A 24,527-nucleotide genomic window follows, 5' to 3' on the forward strand; every position below is an offset into this window, starting at 1 on the left:
TAAAGAAACTAGTTAAGAATATATCTGGGTCATATAAAATCTACTTTTAGGGCCATTAAGATTTGTTACATTATTTTCATGGCAAATAAAGATTCTTACACAATCCAATTCTCATTGTTATAGTGCATAAAAATAATTACAGTGCTCAGCGTAAATGAGTACACCCCCTTTGAAAAGTAACATTTTAAAAAATATCTCAATAAACACTAGGGGTTGCACGACTACTGATTTCTACTAGTCGGTATCTTATCAAAACAATACTCGAGTTACTCGACTACTCGTGGTTCATGCTACTGTAAATGAAAAGACATGAAATAGTTCTTATCAATAAGTGTTTATTAATTCATAGCCTAAGGCAGCAATTATAAGTAAACTCTCAAAACATTATAATTATGACATTACATATTTTAATTTTCATGTAACAGGTTAAAGCCAAATAAACCCACGATAACCCGAGTTGCGTCTACAGGCGATGATCATGTATCGACGATAGCCAGTGATATTGTCAAAAGCATCAAATATTGGCAATATTAAGAGGATTTGGGATTTCCAATTAATGTAGGCATGTTATATTCTTCTAGTCTATTATTATTACTATTAGATTAGGCTACTTTTATTATTAAATCAATATTAATAAATTTGCCCCGCAATAATTTCATAGCGCATCACCACATATGTGACGTGCTGTGAGGATGATAAAAGATTAGGCTATTAGCTATCTTTTTAGGTCTATTATACAATGAATTATAGGCCTATAATTAAAATTATTAATAGTCTATAATATTTCCTAACACTGACTGCAATCATCAATGAAAATTAAGAGCTACTTCAAGCACCGACTTAAAAAAATACAACCTAACACTAAATACTATTATTCTCATTTGTTTCACTATATACAGGCCACAAGAAAAATAATGGAATAAATGAAGACAGTTATATACCGTTATCAGCATATTATGTTGAAATTCGTCTCTGAGAGAATATGCTACATTAATGCAGCGTCAGACAGCTCCGTCACTTTTTTCACTATGAATACTGACCGAGGTTAAGCTTGCACCGGCATAACTCTTGTGCAAAGTTTGCACGTTGCTTCTTGTGATATCCATTGGCTCCCCTTCTTGGTTTAAAACGGAAAGATTTACAATATTGTGACATATCTCTCTCTTTTTAAATTCATTTGTGGTTAATGCACTGTCACAGTTCCCGTGTCTCCCGGACTCCATTTCCCATGATCCTCCTGTTTCCGCACCTGCACTCACTTCCCTCGTCTTCTCCCCATCATCACGGATCACCTGCACCTGGACTTCCTCATCAGCACTCCCTTTATAATGGACTCACTCCCTTCACTCCTTGTCCGGTCTTAAATGTTACCATATGTTCTGTTCTTGTAAAAGTTATATTGGATGTATGTTAATCTCCTTCGTTTAAGTAAAACCCTTATTTGTGGATCTCCGTGTACAGCCTCATCTATACACGAGCACACATGTAACAGAAGACCGGACCCAAAACAACAACCGGATTTCCACAAGATATGGATATGTTTCTTCTCTCCGAGGCTCCTACTCCTCCCGTACCTCCCACTCCTATGTCGGCGAAGGATCGGCTCATTGGACTCCTGCAGTTTGGACGTTCGCTGGAGAGGTATGTGGAGGAGTTTGTTGAGTTAGCTTTCTCGACAAATTGGCCAGATAATCGTTTAAATGCCCTGTTTCTGGACGGACTGGACGAGAGCACAATCCGCTTTGACGAACCTGACAATTATGTCTCCTTAATCGATACTATTAATCTGATTTTGTATTTAAATTACTCCAAATTCATTGTTGAAGAGGTTCAGGATTATAAGTGCATATCTCGTCCAGTCCTCCCGGAAACACGGTTGGCCTGGCCAGTTTGTCAATCTCCGCCTTCCTCCACATACCCCTCCAGTGAGCTTTTCCCCTGCGCCCTATCTGAGCCACACCCCTCTGTTATGTCCAGGTGGTCCAAAAGGAGGAAGAGGAAGAAGGCTAAACACACGCCAATCTCCGCAAAGCCCTCTCCAGTCTCCACAGGGCCCTCTCCAGTTCCTATCGGGCTTCTGATAATGTATGAGGGGATGGACTGGACCCCTCTTCAAGCCTTTCCAGTAGCTGCAAACGAGCCAGTATCTCCAGTCTCAGCCGCCGAGCCAGTTTCTCGAGTCTCCGCCGCCGAGCCAGTTTCTCGAGTCTCCGCCGCCGAGCCAGTGTCTCGAGTCTCCGCCGCCGAGCCAGTGTCTCGAGTCTCCGCCGCCGAGCCAGTGTCTCGAGTCTCCGCCGCCCGAGCCAGCGTCTCCAGTCTCCGCCGCCGAGCCAGCGTCTCCAGTCTCCGCCGCCGAGCCAGCGTCTCCAGTCTCCGCCGCCGAGCCAGCGTCTCCAGTCTCCGCCGCCGAGCCAGCGTCTCCAGTCTCCGCCGCCGAGCCAGCCGCCGCCGCCGAGCCAGCCGCTCCAGCCTGTCATGAGCCCACTGCCGGCGCCCACGAGCCCGCTCCAGCCCATGCTTTCACTCCAGTTGAGCCTACCCTAAAACCCAGTAGGCCCAGTACCTGTGGGTGGGGATCTCCTGGGCGGGGTTTCGGGGTCACCAGAGCCCACCAAGGCTCCAGACCCACAATGGCTGCCTTCAGACACTGACCCACCATGGCCTGCTGCAGCTCCTGACCCACCATGGCCTGCTGCAGCTCCTGACCCACCATGGCCTGTTGCAGTTCCTGACCCACCATGGCCTGCTGCAGCTCCCGACCCACCATGGCAGCCCTCGTCTCCAGACCCGCCATGGCAGCCCTCGTCTCCAGACCCGCGGTGGGAGCCCTCATCTCCAGACCCGCCGTGGCAGCCCTCGTCTCCAGACCCGCCGTGGCAGCCCTCGTCTCCTGACCCTCCATGGCCTGCTGAGGCCCCTGACCCTCCATGGCCATCCGAGGCCCCTGACCAGCCATGGCCTGCCGAGGCCCCTGACCCGCCATGGCCTGCCGAGGCTCCTGACCCGTGGCCCGCTGCAGCTCCTGACCCACCATGGCAGCCCTCGTCTCCTGACCCGCCGTGGCAGCCCACGTCTCCTGACCCTCCATGGCCTGCCAAGGCCTGCCGAGGCTCCTGACCCGTGGCCTGCTGCAGCTCCTGACCCACCGTGGCAGCCCTCGTCTCCTGACCCACCGTGGCAGCCCATGTCTCCTGACCCTCCATGGCCTGCCAAGGCCCCTGACCCTCCATGGCCTGCCAAGGCCCCTGACCCTCCATGGTCGTCTGAGGGCCCCTGACCCTCCATGGCCATCCGAGGCCCCTGACCAGCCATGGCCTGCCGAGGCCCCTGACCCGCCATGGCCTGCCGAGGCCCCTGACCCGCCATGGCCTGCCGAGGCTCCTGACCCGCCATGGCTCATGGATCCGCGCCCACCCCCTCCTTGTCCGGTCTTATGTTCTGTTCTTGTAAAAGTTATATTGTATGTGTTTGGATGTATGTTAATCTCCTTCGTTTAAGTAAAACCCTTATTTGTGGATCTCCATGTACAGCCTCATCTATACACCAGCACACATGTAACATGCACGCTCGAGTAGTCAATTGTTTCCGATAGCGCTGACTAGTGGTTGAAGTAGTCGATCTCTCGACTACTCGAATAGTCTATGCAAGCCCTAATGAACACAAAAACAATTTCCAAAATGTTGACAAGACTAAGTTTAATATAACATCTGTTTAACTTATAACATGAAAGTAAGGTAAATAATATAACTTAGATTACACATTTTTCAGTTTTACTCAAATTAGGGTGATGCAAAAATGAATACACCCCACAACAAAAACTACTACATCTAGTACTTTGTATGGCCTCCATGATTTTTAATGACAGCACCAAGTTTTCTAGGCACGGAATGAACAAGTTAGCAACATTTTGCAACATCTATCTTTTTCCATTCTTCAAGAATGACCTCTTTTAGAGACTGGATGCTGGATGGAGAGTGATGCTCAACTTGGCTCTTCAGAATTCCCCATAGGTGTTCGATTGGGTTCAGATCAGGAGCCACTGAATCACTTTCACCCTGTTCTTCTTCAGAAATCATGGCCTTAGATGTGTGTTTAGGATCACTGTCATGTTGGAAAAGTGCACGACGACCAAGGACACGGAGTGATGGTAGCATCTTTTCTTTCAGTATAGAGCAGTACATCTGTGAATTCATGATGCCATCAATGAAATTGCTCCCCGACACCAGCAGCACAGATGGAGTAGCCCCACATAAGGACACTGCCACCACCACCGTCTTTCTTTGTATTCCTCACCTTTGCGACGCCATACAGTTTTGAAGCCATCAGTTCCAAAAACATTTATCTTGGTCTCATCACTCCAGAGTATAGAGTCCCAATAGTCTTCATCTTTGTCAGCATGGGCCCTGACAAACTCTAGGTGGGCTTTTTTGTGCCTGGGCTTTAGGAGAGTCTTCTTAATGGATGGCACCCATGCATGCCATTCCTCTGCAGTGTACGCTGTGTTATGTCACGGGAAATAGTCACCCCAGTTTGGCTTTCTACTTCTTTAGATAACTGCAGTGAACTTGCATGCCGATTTTCTTCAACCCTTCTCATCAGAAGACGCTCCTGTAGAGGTGTTAACTTCCGTGGACCACCTGGACGTCTCTGTGAGATGGTTGTAGTTCCATCTTTTTAAAATTTTAGTACCTCTTTTGCTACAGTATTCTGACTGATAAGTGAAGCTTTGCTGATCTTCTTGTAGCCTTCACCTTTCTGGTGTAAAGAAATTATTTTCTTTCTTATTTTCTCTTCCATATGGTGCCATTGCTGACAGCATTAAATGGGAAGGGGTTTTAACACCCTTTTATATTCAACTGTCTGCTGGACACCTGTGTAATGAATAATTAGACTCACCTGTGGTTGAATTCTTGTTAAATTAGACATTTGTAGTCTAAAATTTAGCTTTGCACAAGAGACTTTCAGTGGGGTGTACTCATTTTTGTGTCACCCTAATTTGAGTAAAACTGAAAATTTTGTTCTCTAAGTTATATTATTAATCTTACTTTCATGTTATAAGTTAAACAGATGTTATATAAAACTTAGTCTTGTCAACATTTTGGAAATTGTTTTTGTGTTCATTGAGATATTGTTTAAAATGTTACTTTTTAAGGGGGTGTACTCATTTACACTGAGCACTGTTTATAATATTTAAATATTTTAAATAATTTACAAAAAATTAGTATACACCATTCCATTGTTTTCGAAGCTATATTTAATAAAAAAACAAAAACAAATAATAAAATAATGAAATAATAAATATAATTGCGTCCATATGGATGAATTTGATAGTACATTAAAAAGAGTTTTTTTCAATGGGAATTAAAAAAATATTTCCCAATGCAAAAAAATAAATAACTAAATAAATCTTAATATTCTTACATATAAGCAAAATATAATTTCTAAATTATGGCAAGAAATGTGATGTGATCTGATTGATATGATTCTGATAAGATTTACCCAGAGAACTTATTCCATATGGAGTGGGAGCTATAGGCACTAGATGGCAGTGTGGTTAGACCCAAAAGAACATTTGACACCAAGCACGTATACAGCAGTTGACACTGTGACCTTTTCTTAAGTTGAATCTTTAGATGGTTCTTTAATGTGTCATAGAAAACATTATATCGAACTAGCTACAGAATAACTTCTATCTATAGGAAATAAGACTGTTAAACACAACCTGATCACTGCCTCCAAGTAACAGCACCATTCCTTTGTAGAAAAAGTATTCATGAATGGATGCTTCAATTCTGCAATATGACACACAGTGAGTGTATCTAACTAGTGTTGCTTGTTAAAGTATAGTATTGCTCATACTAAACGGTTAGGGATTTTGGAAAAAATTGTGGTCATTTTGAAGAGGCAAGCACTATTCACATTGTCTCAAGGCAATGTAAAAAAAAAAAAAAAAAAAAAACTATTGGGCTTTTACTGTCAACAAATACTGCTGTAGCCTATACTATATTATTTTACAAATGGCAATAAAACTTTGGCACGCTAGAAAATTTTGATTTAAAGAGTGAAGTATGTAGTCCTTAAAAGACTACAGGGACCTCAGTTAACCAACCAACCATGGTCCCACCGCCAGACCCTTCCTCCTCTCCTTCCCTTAGGGAAAGTCCTCCATTTGATTTCTGTCAATAAAAAGATAAACATTTCCCCTATCAGCTCTAGACACTTCTCACTGCCATTTAACCGGAGGAAAGTAATGATTTCTTGAGCCGCTAACAACCATCAATCTCTGCCATCAGAGAGGGAAATGACTCGTGACCGGCCGAATGAACAGACTGCATCAGGAGACGTGGCACAAAAGGTGATGTGTAACGAATGGCAGTCAGGTGTCACGAGGGAGACTGGCTTATTCATGTCATGATGTGTACTACTAGAAGGTTCTTTCAACATTTGAAATTCCACTAACCACTTTTGCACTTTTGACTCTTGGCAACTCAACCCAAATAGTCACAGTATAAATTAGGCTGAAAAAAAAAGTATTTACGTTAAGGTAGATATTCATTTGAAAAAATGTATAAATCCTCATACTTTGAAACATTTCGGTCAACTGAATTCCGTTGTATTTTGTGAAAAGTGTTAATCTTGGTAGAAATACCAACAATTTGCCAGACAATATATTATTTAATTGAGAAAACAAAATGTGTTTATAATATCACACAATATTTTTCTCACACAGTATAATGGGTTTTCATACAGGAAAATGTGTAGTTGCTAATTGTTAAAATATACACTACCCTTAAATACTGTAAATTGGTGTCAGTAAGATTTTTTTAAAGACTTAATTATTCAGCAAGGTTGAATTAAATTGATCAAAAATTACAGTAAAGTGTTTTACATTGTTAAAAAAGTTCTATTTCAAATAAATGCTGTTTCTATTCAGCAAAGAATCATGAAAAAATGTCGTAGCATGGTTTCTACAAAAATATTAAGCAGCACAACTGTTTTCAACATTTATAATTATAAGAAATGTTTCTTGAGCACCAAATCAATCAGCATATTAGAATGATTTTTGAAGGATCATGTGACACTGAAGACTGGAGTAAAGCTTGCTATAAATTCAGCTTTGTCATCTCAGGAATAAATTACATAACTATTGAAATAAAAAATAGTTATTTTCAATTGTAATAATATTTAACGATAATATTGTTTTTCCTGTATTTTTTTTTTTTTTTAAATCAAATTATTGCAGCCTTGTTGAGCAGAAGAAACTAAAAACATTAAAAAAAATCTTAATCTGAGTGTATAAAGTCATATTTAGTGATCCTTGGCATCAAAATATTTGAAAACCCTTGATATAAAACAACTCTCTGGGCATCTCCTTCTCAGTCATCATGTCACCTCATATGCAAAGCTGTCTGAACAATTCATTAAAAATTATAAATGTAATTTCATGGAAAAAAAGCATTATTTCAATCGAGGAGCAGAGTGCAGCCTGAGCAGGTACGTACAAGTCCGGACAGAGGGAAGAGGGAAGCTCATTAAACACTTCCTTTTATCACTGGCTGATCTGTAACGTGTGAAACGCACTGGATATTCATTAGCTCTCCCTCCTCTTATCCTGTCGGGTTTAATTGCTAATGATCCTTTCTGTGTGCGTATGCAGGTGCCTGCCGCGATGCCTGACAAATTGAATCTACGCTTACAAAGAGGAGACGTCTGTACAGGGTTGTGTACAATTTCCGAGGTCTTTCCTTCACCCCGGTGGCGGTTGCTTCTAGTATCTCCTTCCTGCTCCTGTACCCGTTTGTTGCAAACCACAGATGAGGATATGATGTGGAGCTATAGCTTAAGCGCTGAGCATCTGTGACCTGTGTTGTTGACGAAGTTGTGCTGTAGTGAGTCGAGGCTTGTGGACAGAGTCAAAATGGCCCTTCTGGGGCCATAAAGCGAGAACTCTAACCTGTGTCTATCCATCAATGCCTGCTAATCCACAAATGTCCAAGCCATTTGTGTCCATGGCTTTGAAATGTACTTCAAATGAAGACAAATCATCTGCCAGTATTGACAGATGCAAGCCATTTTCATGAATCCCATGTACTGCAATCAGCAAATGATGATGAATGTTACCATGGGAAAATCGGATTGATTACCTCGTTGTTTGGTAAATACCATTTCTGTTGGACTGTTCTTTCTCAACACCTGTGATGGCACAGAGGGCAAACCTTGTTGAGATTATTCAGAGCAATTCTAAAAATAATCTTGTATGAGTCAGGCTTAATGCACATGTGAGAAAAAATTGGATGAAAATGGCTTTGTTTTCTGTTTGAAGAACTTTTGTGAGGTAAAAGCAGGTCAATTTAAGCCAAATTCTGAGCTTTCCCTTCGGAAAAAGAAAAAAAAAAAGCCTAAGATGGTTTACTGGATTATGAAATGAAATGAAATGAAATGAAGAAGACAACAAACAACTTTCCATTAGCAGGAGCTGGTTTAAATGAGTCATATAGTTTATAAAAGATATGGCATGCTATTTTAACCTAATGTTCCACACTAATGCATTTCTAAACTGTATTTTCAACTTAAATGCCTGCTTTTACCGGCCAGTCTTGTCCTTTGAAGGGTACACAGAAGCAGGAATACTGACTACCCTCATTTGGAGTGTTACCAAAATGAATCTATGTGATGTTCCAACAAGTTATGAGTCATCATCTCAGTCCTCCGTCTCAGAGCAATTTCTCTAATAATAGATGCTCAAACTTTAGGTTTGAACATTTGCATTCTTAGCTGCCAGCTACTGTATGCCAAAAATATCAGTTATCGTAGTCAATATCAATGAATACAGATATGGCCCATTCAAAGATCTGAATAAATGAGTCCAACAAGCCACACTACAAGCATATCCTTGAGCCTTGAATCATTCTGACACAGCCTTTAGAAACCACAGTAACAAATAACATCATGGAGTGCCACACTAGGTCCTCCTGACTGAAGACATGTGAACCGTTTTCACTTTGAAACAGTTCTATTCTCTGAGGAAATTAAAGAGGGATACAGACACATGCTGTTCAGTTTGCTTATGGAAAATAAATATGGCACCACTGCTTGTTGTATGGGATCTCAAGAAAGCGTTTTAAAGCACAAGTGGACAATCACACTACACTGATGATCTATTTAAAGCTTTTTCTATGATATGGTTATTACTATCAATACAAACTTCTATGGTGTTCTATGCTGAGTAGCTCTGCCAACTGTGAAATCTCCAACAACTACAAAACCCACACATACATGTTATGATTGGCTGTGATTGTGCAAATGCCCTCACAGGAAACTTGTCATGCTTTGATAGGACACAGTGTAAAAGTCCTTCCTCAAAACAATCATAAACTAAAATAAATTGAAAAAAATACACTGAAAAAAGTGAAACTACTGTGTTGTTCATTTAAAGTGCATTTTTACATTGGACTAAGTGAAAATCATGGTTTCTGGTTTAAACCTATTTTATTCAGTTTGCCTTAAAGTAAATAACGAAGCCCCTAGAACAAATTAAAAACAACAATTTGACTTAAGTAGTATTTTTATTTTAAACCAGATGTTTTCATGTCACGTGACCACATGACGTCACATCAACTAACTCCACATCAACATTCGAAAATGTGTTATTTTAATGAAAATAAGTGTTTTTCATTCACATTTATGGTTAGTGGCAGGATGGACAATTAGGTTATTACTTTACAGACAACTGTGTTTGTGCACATCCCAGACAGCATAAATGATCGAAATAACGTTGAATCAATGTTAATGTGTCAAAACTGTCAATGGTAATGACATTGAATCAATGTCACTTTTGCACCCTCGATTAATGTTAAGTCAATGTTAAATTTCAACAAAAAATCAATGGTAATGGCATTGAATCAGGGTTACAATGTGATGTTGGTTCAACATCATGCTTCCACTCTCAGAAGATGAAACACAACTGACTCAAAGCTACACAGCCTGAAATCAACTGAAGATAAAAGAAGACATTAAATCTCTCAAGATCTCAGCAGAAGTTCTTTTTGAGAATTAACAGAGATTTAGATGTTGATCTTTTATTGAAAATGTTTGGTCACCATTTTGATGGTCAGTGGTTCCTTTAGTTGGGCAGTTTGACTCTTGGGTTTTTGTGTGAGTTTGTGCTCTTTGTAACAGTGTTTACTAAAACACACCATTTGTTGCAAAGAAACCAGAAACAAAATGAAGGTGTGATATAGTTTTCATCATCATAAAGCAAAATCATTTAGTAACTGCTATCCAGAGCAAAAGAGCATATTTGTTTTTAATAGGTTATATTAACCAACAATGTTTTCTTGCTACAGATCAGACATTCTGAATCTTGACTTTTAAAGTTAAAATTTTTAAAAACATTTGACACACACAGACATCAAGAATCAGCGTATGAATCTCAACAATGGTGACATGCTTCATGTCGCAATGCATGCTAGGAGCCACCATAACGTTTACACCACAACTCATAACGTTTTGTCTTGTGACTAAAGAGAATAAATTGATTTAGGTGTTATTAAAAATCTAGTTTGTACTGAATCAGAAATTTAACTTGAGTAAACTTAATAAAAATCCTTGTAACAAAATTACAGCATTTTTTTTAGTTTAGTCAGAAGTAAATATTATACTTGGATGTTATGGTAAAAAGTAAGTTTTTCCAAAGTAAAAATTTTAAGAGGTACTAAAGTAAAAATAATGATTTGGTCTCCATCAAAAACAATATTTAGGGGCCAAGCCCCGAAGGGGCTGTAGCCCCTATTGTAATTGTACGTTTTCCCTTTTATTATTATTATTCTTCCTCCCGAATGGGAGTCTATGGCAGCCCTATCAACGGAACATGAGAAAATGATGAAATTTGGCACACTTGTAGTGATGGTCATGTCTAGAAATCTGACCAATTTTGGAGTCTCTAGGACCAACTCTATAGCGCCACCACCAGTTCAAAAATTCAACATTCTAAAGTTTATAACTTTTGAACCATTTGCTCTAGAAAAATACAATTTAGTACATCTGATTCGTCTCTTCATGCTGATTCTATTCAAATTCTTACATTAAGTCTCCGCCCATTACAGTAGCGGCCATTTTGAAAAGTACAGTATTCCGTTTTTTCGCTACTCCTCCTTCAAAATTTGTCCAATTTTGTCCAAACTTTGATCAGGTGATCTTTGGTCTGAGCCGCACAGAAATGACTGAACAGATTTTTTTTATTCATCTTAGTTCAAAAGTTATGATGTCACGAAGTTAACGAGGTTGACCCAAAATTGCTATAGAGGCTGTATCTCGGCCAAACTTTGAGCAATCAAAACTAAAATTGGTACACTCGATCAAGACCATGATCTGAGGTTCCATGCCAAATTTGGGAACAGCGCCACCTACAGGTCATGAGATCTGAAAAATGGCTATTTTGGCCAATAACTTTTGAACACTTTATTAGAAAATCAAGATCTTGGTGTCTATGGATTCCCTGTGCCATGCCGAATCCGAGGATATCGAATTCGTCAACATCGGATGAACCACGTGTCCGCCATTTTGAATTTTGTCATAAATTGCAATAACTTTTAAACAATTTGACATATCTTCACACAAATTGGTATGTATGACCTTTAGAAGGTCCTGAAGGTACCTGAGAAGTTTCAACACAGCGCCACCTACTGTTCCACAGATGTAATGATTATTGCAAAACCACTTATAACTTTTGAAAACACTTTCCAAAATGTGTGTGCTTTATGTCATTTTATTCCCTGGCTTATGCCGATTCCGACGATGTGTCATTTGTCATTTTCCTTAAATGTACCTGTCCGCCATATTGAAATAAATGGAAAACAGTTTTTTCGCTACTCCTCCTACAATTTTTGTCCAATTTTGTCCAAAATCAGCTCAGGTGATCTTTGGACCGAGCCGCACAGAAATGACTGAATGGATTTTTGATATTCGCTACCATTCCCAAGATATTCATCTCTGAATGTGACCTTGCTTGTGTTTGTTGTCTTATGCTAGTTAGCTTAGCATGCTAATTGCTTAGCATGCTAACCAGTTGTCATTCTCTTTAATGTGGCTCTTCAGTTATCAAGTTAACCATGAGCTTCATTAGCATTAAGTTAGCTTAGCATGCTAATATGGTTAGCATGCTAAGTAATGCTTTTTTTGTGAATTCTTTGTTAGACTAAAAGGTTTCTTCCACAGTCTGTTGAATGTGCATCCTCAAGTAGCTCAATGTGTAAAGCCAGTTATCTGAAGAGCCCTGTATCCGAAGTTAGTGGGTTCGAATCCCAGGTGGAGCGGTTTTATAAAATAGTGTGTTTTGATTCCTTTACTGCCTCTTGGATTAGAAATAAATGCTTTTTGTTTCATGCTGTGTTCATTTTCATCTAAGCTTATGTACATTCTGAGTTCATTCTTGCCCGTAATTCTGAACCAGCTGTTTCATGTTTGTTCATTTTCTGCTGTTTTTCCTCTTCCTGCTCTGTATTGCACTACAGCATGATGAGCTGCAGAATGATCTAAAGTGCAGCTTTATAAGAATTCTTCATTTTGAGTTCATTTTCACATGAACTAATAAACTTCGGCAGGTGTGGAAACATTCACTTGCACAGTGGTGCAATGAGATGAGAAATGGACCTTGGACCCGGAGGTCGTGGATTCGAATCTCGTGTGGGGTTCCTTTATACAATTGTGTGTAATGAGTCATTTTGATACCTTTTTTATCCAAATAAGGATTGTGCTAATCTTTATTCCTCTTCAATGAGATACAAGTATTTTAGTTCATTCCGTGTTCGTTCTCTGAACTTCTATTGATTTTCATTTCATTTCCACCTGTCCTTCTGAACCAGATGTTTTGCATGTACATTCAATTTCTGCTGTTTTTGCTCTTCCTGCTCCGTATTGCGCTGCTGCCCCTACTGGGGCTTGGCCCCGAATTGCTGCTTGCAGCTATATTTTAACTTTGTTTCCATGTAATTTTTTTTACTTTGGGCTGAAGAACTATTTTGATTGATATTAAAATAAAATTTAAAGCTTTAACCAAATTAAAAATATAGTGTGAGAAAAACTAATAAATTTAGCTGTAACAAATTACAGCAATTTTTTTAAGTTGGTCCAAAGTATAATTTTTTTCAGTGTAGAAAGGTAAAATTACTTGACAAATGTTTGTTCAGTTATTTTTGTACCTGGCAAAAATATCAGTGTGGGAGGAGGATAGATCAGGATCAGACTCATTTCAACATTTACCCTGTCCTGCAGTGAGAGTGAAATGGAACCACCAGGTCTATTTGTGGAATCTAAATAAACCATTAAAAAAAATAACACCCTTAAAATCACCCAGCTGATACATTCTCTAGATTCGAATTATCTTTACAATCAATCAAAGTGAGATACTGTTACTGTCCCTAGAGATGTCATGTCTGACATTTCTAGCATGAAACGAGATGAAATATCTTGATGAAACAAGACCCATCCTGACCACAAACTAGCTATACATATAACTATGCATCTATTGGATCATTATATTGGATTCGTGCAATCGTCTTATAGTGACAGCAGCCTATATACCCGCAGCTGTTTGTGTCATCAATGTTAATCAAACAACAAAAAAGAGAGAGAAAATGTATTCAGTGAAGACTGCAGTGTTATTATACATTTGATTATTCAATTTTTGTACCTGAATACTGTTAGATTTAGCTGAAAAACAAAGCACTGCTTATTTCGTTTGTATCTCTGTTCAACTGTATTTATCTATGCTTGTAATTTGTATATTATTTTCTATGCAGATTCACTCCCCAACAAAATTACCCCAATCATCCTAGAATGATTAATTATTTACAAATAGAGCTATTCAAACAATCTGGAAGTGCCTGGAAGTTTCTAGTATGCCTAGTAAGACCTAGATTAGCTGGTTCAGGTGTGTTTAATAGGGGTTGGAGCTGAACTCTGCAGGACAGGAACAGGATTGGACACCCCTGTCTTACACTAACCCTACCCATCACAGAAATCTTTCTGCATTCTTTGTTTAGTATCTTCTAAACATTGTTTAGTATGGTTTTTAAGCCATTTTAATTACTAGGACTCAGGAAATGTCCTCATAAACCACATTTACGTTGTAATACCGGTGTAATACCCATGTCATTATACAAATTTGTGTCCTCATAAATCATATGAACAAGCCCGCGCACACACACACACACACACTGTGACATTATTTCAATTTAAAATAACTGTTTTCTATTTTCATATTATAACATATATAAGTCACAATTTATTCATGTGATGGCAAAGCTGAATTTTCAGCAGCCATTACGCCAGTCTTCAGTGTCACGTTTTCCTTTAGTTTAACACTGAATCTTGTTGAATTGATTCAGACACATTCAGTATGTCATAATAAAAAGATAAATAAAATTAATTGCTTGCGAAAATTTTGGACCCTGCCTTGAACTATTAAAAGGGATAAGGCTTGAAAGAGAATAATGCATTATAACACATCATGACACATCATAACCCTGGGTTAATTGTTTGAATGAACTGTTTATTGGCCGTGGTAAAGTGAAAATGAGTGGTGAATGAATGCTTCTATTTTCAGTATGGACGTGCTAAAATTACACAAAGCTAAGCCTATCCAAACAGACAAACAGACAAATTTCCTGTCAAGCTTTACAATAAAAAACATGTCTGTGAGGCTGTAACAGATTGAAGGTTAAATATAGTGTCTTGATTAATGTTCCATTTTCAGAAATCCTTCAATCTAGTAGGTGGCCAAACTTTTTAGGAGACAGTTACTGATGACTTTATTACACGGTGACAGAGGTTCTGGGGCAGCAATGGAAAATCCTATGGAAATAAAAAACAACCTAGGACAGCTGTTATAAAGCCACTATGAGGGAAAGAACAAAAAAACGCATCCAGTTGTTATTTGTTCCACATCAGCTAGAACTGATTTTGCTTCAATTAAGGTCAGCCGTTGAATTGTGCTTTATAAAAGCCACCTGTATTCTTGGAGAGCAATCACAATCTAGTGTTCTATTTTTGGATTGCCCCCATCTGTGCTTGAAACACCTATAAAATAGGCAATTTTACAGGTGGAACCGTGGATCAGTCAGCTGTGTCTGAGGGATAACCGATCTGGGCATGTGAAGATGCCTGGAGCTTGACAGCCTGGTGGATTGAAGGACCATACAGCTCATGTCATTTACTCGGAATGAGAAAAGCACTGAGAATATGAGAAATCACAAGAAACCAGTAGCCTTCCCTTTCAATTTACACTATTACTTTTACAATTTGTTCTAGCATATCTTGTAACACTGCAGATTGTTATGACAAATTGCAAAAGTAATCATGCAAATTGTGATGAGCCGTTGTTTTCTTTCTTTCTTTCTTTATTTATTTTTTGGCTTCTCTCTCTCTCTCCCTCTCTCAACATTTTCAACAATTGTTGAACTACGTTGCTGATGTGCTCGAGGAGAGAAGTGACATGCTGTTATCCACAGAGACATCCGACCTCTAATTGCTTTCAAAAGCCATTTCCTATGATACTTGGCCACAGCAGAAGTTCATTTGCATCCTATGAAGAAGGTGCCTTATTTTTTTCGAAGTGCACTTGCCAAACGGGTCATGCTTTCTCGCGCTAATTATCCTATGAGTCATCATTACCTGTGCATCACAGCCCCATAAAAGAGTAAAAATAGACTGAGAACAAGATGGAGAACTGTACTAATTAACACGGCTCACCCTGTTTGCTGATTTTCCTCAAATGCAGGAAAGACACATCAAACATTTTTAAGGCTATAATCGTGCTTGTTGAGGAATGTTTTTGGGTGTTTTTGACATGATTTCATGATTCAGCAACTCAAGGGAGCACATTGTCAAAGCATTATTACAGAGCCCTGGACATGACATGCAGAAAAAAAAATTGTAGGCTAAATCATGCGCACAATTTACTAATTCGTTCCCTCGATTTACTAAAACGTGCGCACGATTTAGTAAATCGAGGGAACGAATTAGTAAGTGGTGCCCACGATTTAGTAAATCGAGGGAATAAATTAGTAAATCGTGCGCACAATTAAAAAATTTTTTCTTGCATGTCACGCACAACTCCGTACATTACAAGCTAATTTAGTTTTAAACTATATCTTATTAGTTAGGGTAGGTCTGACAGTGAATGGAAGGATTTAACAAGTTGTATTAATTCATTCCCCCAGAAAACCAGGAGGACAGGTTTAAATGTTTAAAATGTTACCTACTGACTGCTACAAAATATAATACAAAAACAGGCACTACCATTCAAAAGGGTCAGTAATATTAAAAAAAAAAAAAAAAAAGAAATTAATACTTTTATTCAGCATGGATGCATTAAATTTATCAAACGTGACAGTAAAGTTTTTAACATTGTTACATATTTCTATTTTAAATAAATGTTCTTTTGAAATTTCCATTCATCAAAGAGTCATGAAAAATATTATGCAGCATATAATAAGAAATATTAAGCATTAATAATAAAATGTTACGTTCTTATTAGTAAATGTCACCAAATCAGCATATTAGAATAATTTCTGAAGGATTATGCAACCCTGAAGACCAGAGTAATATTTCACAATATTATACTGTTTTTACTATACTTTTGATCAAATAAAGGCAGCCTTCTTTCAAAGATTTCTTTCACAAACATTACAAAAATCTTGCCGATCCTAAACTTATGAACAATAATATAAGCAAAATAAATAGAGCAATGTCTTACCTGTTTTAACTTTTTCAGATCTTCATCCAACTCCAGATTGTCCAAAATAACAGCCACAAAAAGGCTCAGAAGAATCTAGAACACAAGAGCAATTTTGAATTTATCTTTAATTACACTTTGCCAAAACCCACTTAAATGCATTTAGTCTGCTGTTTGGACAAATTAAATAAACCATTTGAGGACATTTAAGACAATTCTTTCACCAGACACACTTAATTGAATGTGTGAAGGTCCCAGCAGTTTTAAAACATAAACATGCGATGTGGCCTCAATATTCTCCGCCATACACTGTCTGTAGGTTTATTGTGCTGATGGGGTGATGTTGACAGATAATCTGTCATGCAAACATGAGTTCTGTCCAAGATGTAGTTCTGATCCAACAATAACACATAAACACAGCAAATGGTACAGGAGGTAGATGTATGCTCAGGACAACAACAAAACAATGATTTACAGTAGTAGATCAATAATGGATTCACAGCTGACTGTGTCTTAGATGTCATCAGTGCTTTGATATTAAATGACAAACTAAAGTGGTCCTCAAATGCATTAGGCATTGCGTCTTTTCTCTTCATCATATTTTCTTTTCTTTTTTTTATGACAGGAAATGAATAAATGATTCAGCCGTGTCTTGATTACATGCTCGATCTGTTCTGTCATTAGTGTGCGCTCTCATTCAAATGTCAAATTTAAACGGCTGCTTCTCACTCAAACTTGTCAAAAGACCAGAGTACATTTTGTTCTCCACAGAGGACATTTCCAAGAAATGGTTAACACGGATCTATAGTACTTCATGGACAAATATTTAATTATCTTCACAGCATACATGTGCATTGCACTGCACTGTGGAGTTTCATCATGTCAATAAACTGCTCCAATGGTTGGTTCAAATAAAAACAACAAGATCAACATCAACAACAAGACACCAATGTCTAAATGTTTGCTTGTAGTATCTATAATGGGGAGTGACAGGGGCCTTGATGTGGCTGTGAAATGCCCCAAAGACATGTTTTTTAAAGATAAAAATATGGGTGAAGGGAGTGTGATGTCAGGTGTGACAACTGGAAAATTCATGTGTGTTGTATTTTGTAGGATATTTCCAGAGGCACTTCACTGCCATATTTCCTAAGCAAGTATTGCTCCTCTTCTTTCTGTTGACGGCTGGGAGGCGGCACAGGAATTTATCCATGTCCAGTCTATACACTACTTGAATCACAGTGAGTTTTTCAGGCTACAAGCAGTTTGATAGTCACAAAACAAACCAGGATTTCCCCCTTGAGGTCCTTATAATTTCTGCCTAACATAGCAGGCAGTTCTCAATTTCTGTTCTACAGAAAGTCCTACACACAAACTGATCGCCTTTATTCACACGCACTAAGTACCTGAGTACCTTAGACATCAGCTAGAGTGCCACATCTCTGCAAACCACACAAAACTGGTCATTAGAGGTTGGAAAACTGCTCTCACTAACATCCAGCCTGCTGCAGGATCTCTGAATATGTTCTCTTGATGACTAGGTAAGCCAGAAGATCAAGAAAAGGAAAGGAGGATGAAGGATGATTCATTTTCTAATAGTCTGGTTGGCTCCCAGTGGCACAAACACAAGCTGTCTTCATTTTAGATGCATTTGCTTTGCTGCTGTGTCCCTGAAAACATAGAGAATGTGCAACACATAGAACTGGGGGCCTTTATAGGAAGCCATAATGGAAATGAATGGCAAAAGTGATGAGGTAGAACAGGCTTCGGGCATCTCACACTGCCTGCTATCTTTTAAGTGTAAACCCTGTGTAAATCCTATGACCACATGCTCTCATAGTTTTACCTTGCCCCAAAGGTGCCAGAGCAGCAAATGTGAGCTGATACGTCATTTGATTTGATTTGATTTTAGATTCGTTTCCAGAATTACATTTTAAAACAGATTTTCATTGTGGTCTCAGACCCCACTGAGTATAGAGTACTGCAGGAATGACATATTTTTTGTAGGCCAAAAATCAGAAACAAGTTAGCATTTTAGTCCTGGTGCCAATGGGTTTTCGGTTAAATGCCTGAAATAAGGTCTGAGGTTAACACAAGCTCAAGATATTTTCACATTTTACACCACAACATAAAATACATCAGTGATTCTTTATTTGTTTTGAACAGGCGTTGCTAACAAGTGGCTCAATTGGACTACAAAGGCTCCGGGGATATCAAACATCATCATGGCGAACTCGCTAGTTCAATTTCACAGCCTCATTGTTTATAATTGCAGTCTTGCAAACTATTCTAACTTAAACTTTCAGGGGAAAAGTTTTTTCAAATAAAGACTGAAAGAGTTGTCGGAAGCTTAATGGTGATGTTTAAGTCATGTCACCATGGTGCAGTTCATTTATAGTCTATGTTTATGTTTTTATCTCTGGTAATTGAAAAAAAAAAAAAAAGTTGTGTTCATTTGTGAAGATTATTGTGATGAAAAAGATGTGTAAGTATCATAAACTTTTGTCATTAATCCAAAAGCCAGTGGAAAAATCCGAATGGGCTTTTGTCGAGGGAACCAGGGTGATGCTAACTTCTGGGTTGGCCTACAAAAATATGTCACTCTATAGAATCCCTTTTGTTTTATCTTACAGAAAAAGCACAGCAAATCATATTTACCAGTGTGGCAAAGAGGTGGTAGAGAATGAAGTATATGGCCACCACTGGAGCCCACATCTGTCCAACTGCCACCAGTGTTTGGTCCATGACATCCACCCAACCCTCCTGAGTAAGAATCTGGAACATGGACATAAATGCCTACAGGACAGAAACAGAAAATGATCAGCCTGTATTCTTTTATTTCTCTTTTATCAGAAAGCAACAATACTAAGTCAAATTACTCAGTTAAATTTAAATATGCTAATCAGAATGGCTTCATATAAGTCATCTGGACAATTTATGGCAGCCCCAGTCAATCTGGATATTCTGAAAGTCCTATGCAATTGGAACAACATGGGGGTGAAAAAAACATTATGTCTGGTTGAACTAGTCTTTTAATAGACATAACAGACATTAATGAATTTGACAGATGACGCTAATTGTCCTGACTCCGATTTGGCTCCTCCAGTCACCCCAAAAAATGGAAATTTGAAAACTAATAAGAATTTTACATTTGTTGCTTTTTCTAAATATATTCTCATGTACTGTATATACAAGGATTTTTGACTAACAATGCTGCGACAAAAATAAGACAAGGCAGAGCACAACATTCACTGAAATGGAAGCAAAACAAAAAAACAGTGCACCCCAGGTCTCTGAATCCTGCGGAGATATGAGACCACATTTTCATGGTCATTTTTCCATGGAAGTCAAATGAAGGGCTAAACCCAGCTGGTCCCAAGCCTGGTTACAGTCACACTGTCTCTGAGTGACTGCAGAGGAAGATAATTTTGCAACAGGTCTATTGACAAGGGAGCTGGGTAAACATCATTATCTTCAATGGTTATCATGCCACCCGCCTTGGAAATGAGCGTCATCTGTTTATGTGAGCCCCTCCAAATCTCAGTACGCATTGGGATCAGTGGAGTCCCACTAATAACGGAGGATAAAAAGACACCACTAATGAGAACCCCTCTCATGAGCACATCTTATCAAAAAACTTGGAAGAGAGTCTTACATCTACTGACAAATTAGGTATTATAATAGATTTAGAGATATTTTGGTCCACACTGGTTTCTGAAATCTTTTCTAGATTTAACCTTTTTCTGACGTGTTAACTGTAAGTATTTTAACATCTCAGCTATTTAAATCACAAAAAGATTGTTAGGATACAAAAATTTCCAATCAAAAGTCACAGATTTCAAAAACTTTATTTCGGTTGTCCAAGACCAAATCATTTTAGCATTTCATCTTTTGATCCACAACTGATTTCTGTGTCTCCAGAAAGAGGGAGCTTTACCCGTGGAAATGTGGTGAAACGATCCAAGTCCTCCACAAAACAGAACATCTGCAGACTGATGGCAGACATCACTATCAGCAGACTGGCAGTGAACACCACTAGACTGCCGAGTTTCTTCCCTGGACCGAAGATTTTATACACAAAATCCTCCAGTGCCGGCGAGATCTTTATTAGACGAACCACTCGCAACACCTGCAGGAAAGATGGAAGAACATTTTAATTTTATTAAATGAACAAACTTAATATTTGCTTAAGCTTGGAATGATAAATCAATTTATCAAAGTACTAACCAACCAATATATCCACCGAAGCATTTCATTACACAATTTTGGCACAAATATTATCATGAAAACTATCACAAGAAGAAGGGCTACAGAGCATAGTGGTGTTTGTTTTATTGATTTTTAATGAGCAAATGCTGATATTGGCTTCTTCCCAGAGTAACTTGGTAACAAATTGCATTGTTGCTCAAGCAGTTACTACAGTACTTTAGGTGACAACAAATTCGGGCAATGATGCATCTAGGTTGAGTTTTGGTCAAGAGCAGAGAATGGATATCGATCCATTTGCTTCTAGCAGAATGCGACCTGAGAGTCCTCCTGCTGTTGTTACTTTTAAACCTAGAAAAATCATCCAGTATTCCACAGGAAAAGGTCTTTCTGCACAACTTTTTTTTGGCTTTTGTTACTTGAGAGACTTAAAACGACAGTGCTTGTCTATTAGTGTTGAGCGACAGTTGTAATCTTAATTTTTTTTGAACTATTTCACAAGTTGCTTTGGTTAAAAGCATCTGCCAAATGCAGAAATGCAAATAAAAATTCTCCCAAGGAAGGCAAAAAGCTTTATTCGGGGACACTTTTCAAGAGATTTCTTACTGTGTAGTTTAAGAACCAATGGAAATCGAGTTCTAATTAGGCTCTCTAAGAAATGTAAGACTTGTTGTATATGGCAAACCAGAACTCAAAGGCTTAGTTTGACCTTTACACTAAAGGAACATGACTGGTCTTTCTAGTAAGGAGTTTGAACAGTCTTTAAAACTATGCATTAAATTATTAACATTTTGCATATTCTGCAAGGTGTATGTAAACTTACGACCATATTTGTACAAAAAAAATGTCTTCAAGAAAGGAATGTCTAAACAGAAAATGTAAATATAAGCTGTAAAAACTGATTACAGAATATTTAATAATACAAAGAAATAATTATGTTCAAAAAGTTTTAGAATATGAGTTTGAAGACAGACATTTCTATTTGCGACAATGACTCATTTCACTAATGATGGGAAAATATAGAATGCTATTTACAAATCAAATTTAACATGGTGACTGCTCATGGTGAATCATGTGTCTTTTTTCAAGGCAGCTTCATAATGAGCCCAGATATGAATATTCACGGTTGGAGCTCCGCCCCTCCTGCTGAGAGAAAACTGGAGGGAGAGCGCAGGTTGTGTCCTTAATGAGGCTTGTCAACGTGAGCGGGTTTCATCCATTCCCATTCCCTGCAGCTGCCTGGAGATGTATGAAAACAGCTCTGCCATGGCCACCAGTATGCATTATTGCTTTGCGTCAATGCGTGATTAGCATCTCAGAATCTAACAGGTGCTGCACTCATGCAGGGAGCCTTTTACAAATGCTGTGGCTGCACATGTCTCACTAAAATAAAAAAAAATATTTTTTTCTGTGCATAATTTGTCAAAAAGCTGCTATCAGATTCAATAATATCTAACAACTAATCTGGGCTGTGTTTCCCAAAAGCATTGTAAGCCTAAGTAGATCATAGAACCATTGCCACTAATGGTCTCTACGATCAACTTAGCTCACAATGCTTTTGAGAAACGCAGCCCTGCACAGTTTGAACATGGATAGAGAGCTTATTGATTTGAAAACTTTGCCATTTTGTCTTAATTCAGCATGGTGACATGTTGGTAGATGACAGTACTGATGAATCTCTACTATCAAAAGTTACTAAAACACGCCATGTTTTTACTGGTCTCACATTATAAGCTTCCAATGCTACACCATAGATTAATTTAGGCAGTATTCAGGAACATGCAGATTTTCTTGAATACTTGCATGATAAATTTCAGTAATGACTAGTTCCATATGATCTATGGATCAGTAACTGTCTCTGACCTGGAAGTAGGTGAACTGCGAATGGTAGAGATCAGGATAGATATGCAGGGTGGTGCCCACTACTAGCAGTGATTCAAACTTGTGTAGAGAGGAACTGATATAGCCAGTGAAGCCCAAACACCAGATTTTCAGCAGAGCCTCCAAATCAAACAGCACAGTGAAGGCGACCTGAAAGCAGCAGAAAGAGGCAGGAATTATGATAATGGAGAGCTGTTCCTTGTATGCCCATTTCTTAGTAATTGCTTTTTAAGTGTCCCTAGAGCCCTTAGTTTCTGCAAAGGGAATACATATGTGAATACATGCACATTCAAACAAAGGGGGCTGAAGAACCATTTCCATTCACAATAACTTTGATTTTCATTTATAAGTCACATATAGGAAGGGAGATGCATTAAAGGGATAGTTCACCCAAAAATAAAAATCCTGTCATTAATTACTCACCCTCATGTCGTTACAAACCCGTAAGACTTTCGTTCATGTTCGGAACACAATAAAGATCCTTTTGACGAAATCTGAGTGCTTTCTGTTCCTCTATAGACAGCTACGCAAACTGACACTTTGATGCTTCAAGAGATTGTAAAACTAATCCATATGATTCCAAATTTTCTAAAGAGACACAAATGCTTTATATGATGAAAAGATTTAGAATTTAGGCTTATATTCACATATAAACATTCATCAACTCACATATTAAGTAATGGTAAATGTTTGCTTGACGTGCGAGAACCAATGAGGTTCATTCTCATGCGTTACACAGCACGTTTGAGCTTCCGCAAGAGGTTTGTTTTATGTGAATAAAAGCCTAAATTCAATCTGATTCTGTCTCTTCTGCAAATTTGGACTAAATTGCTCAATTCATCTGGATTACTTTTACGGTCACTTTATGAACTTTTTGAAGCTTCAAAGTGTCAGTTGCATAGCTGTCTATGAGATTTCACCCAAAAAATCTTCGTGTTCGTAAGATGAATGAAAGTCTTACAGTTTTGGAACAACATGAGGGTGATCAACTAATGACTGAATTTTTATTTTTGGGTGAACTATCTCTTTAAGGCACAGGAATGTCAACAGAAGATGGAAAATAAAGCTAGTGTTTCCCCAGTTTTCCCCCATTTGGTCTGATCCAAATAAAGAGCAGCGTGGATTAATGATGAGATGGATCGGCCTGTGAATATGTGGGGTGCCTTTTCCTCCTTATCTCTGTCTTTCAGCTTGGAGTGGGCGGGTGGCCACACTCCTCTGTCTGTCTTTGTTCCCACTGTGCCACCTGCATACTGATTGCAGAGGCAGTGCGTGGCAAACAGGACACATATACACACACACATACCAACCCGGCACTCGCTAAAATGGAGTGTTGCCCACAAGCTGTTTGCGCCCACGTTGTCACTCAGTTGATTTAATCTCAGGGTTTTTAAGGCGACAGAAAGTGATGAGGATATGTATATATGAGCTTTCAGCAAAAATCTGATCTGCGGACGCATTTGAGTGCAATAACAATAAGTTCGTTTGCCCACCTCATAACAGATAACATACCAGTGTAAAATTATGTCTTTTAAAACTAATAAACATGGCCAAGACAAAGAAAGAGTGCAAGTAGAGTGCAAGAATATGACAAGAAATGTATTTTCAAGAGTTAATTATCAAGTAGTATCTTAACACTCCAATGAATATCTGTAAAAGACGTGAAGACTTTCACAGTAGGATTTAAATTATGCAGCATTCGTAGCAC

At 38.6% G+C, this 24,527-nt stretch overlaps 1 protein-coding gene across 2 annotated transcripts in view; it reads right to left on the reverse strand.

The window, feature by feature from the left end:
- nalcn (sodium leak channel, non-selective) overlaps window positions 1-24,527 on the reverse strand; it is a 111,378-nt gene that overhangs the window by 42,434 nt on the left and 44,417 nt on the right. For both annotated transcript variants that reach the window (XM_048193844.1, XM_048193843.1), the window contains 4 exons: window positions 22,802-22,969; window positions 20,670-20,861; window positions 19,391-19,528; window positions 16,757-16,831 (listed from right to left, as the gene is read on the reverse strand). In XM_048193844.1, coding sequence (XP_048049801.1) covers window positions 16,757-16,831; window positions 19,391-19,528; window positions 20,670-20,861; window positions 22,802-22,969 — 573 coding nt within the window. The remainder of the gene's footprint in view (window positions 1-16,756; window positions 16,832-19,390; window positions 19,529-20,669; window positions 20,862-22,801; window positions 22,970-24,527) is intronic.

Source organism: Megalobrama amblycephala, linkage group LG6 (assembly GCF_018812025.1).
Source record: "Megalobrama amblycephala isolate DHTTF-2021 linkage group LG6, ASM1881202v1, whole genome shotgun sequence".
NCBI lineage: Eukaryota > Metazoa > Chordata > Actinopteri > Cypriniformes > Xenocyprididae > Megalobrama > Megalobrama amblycephala.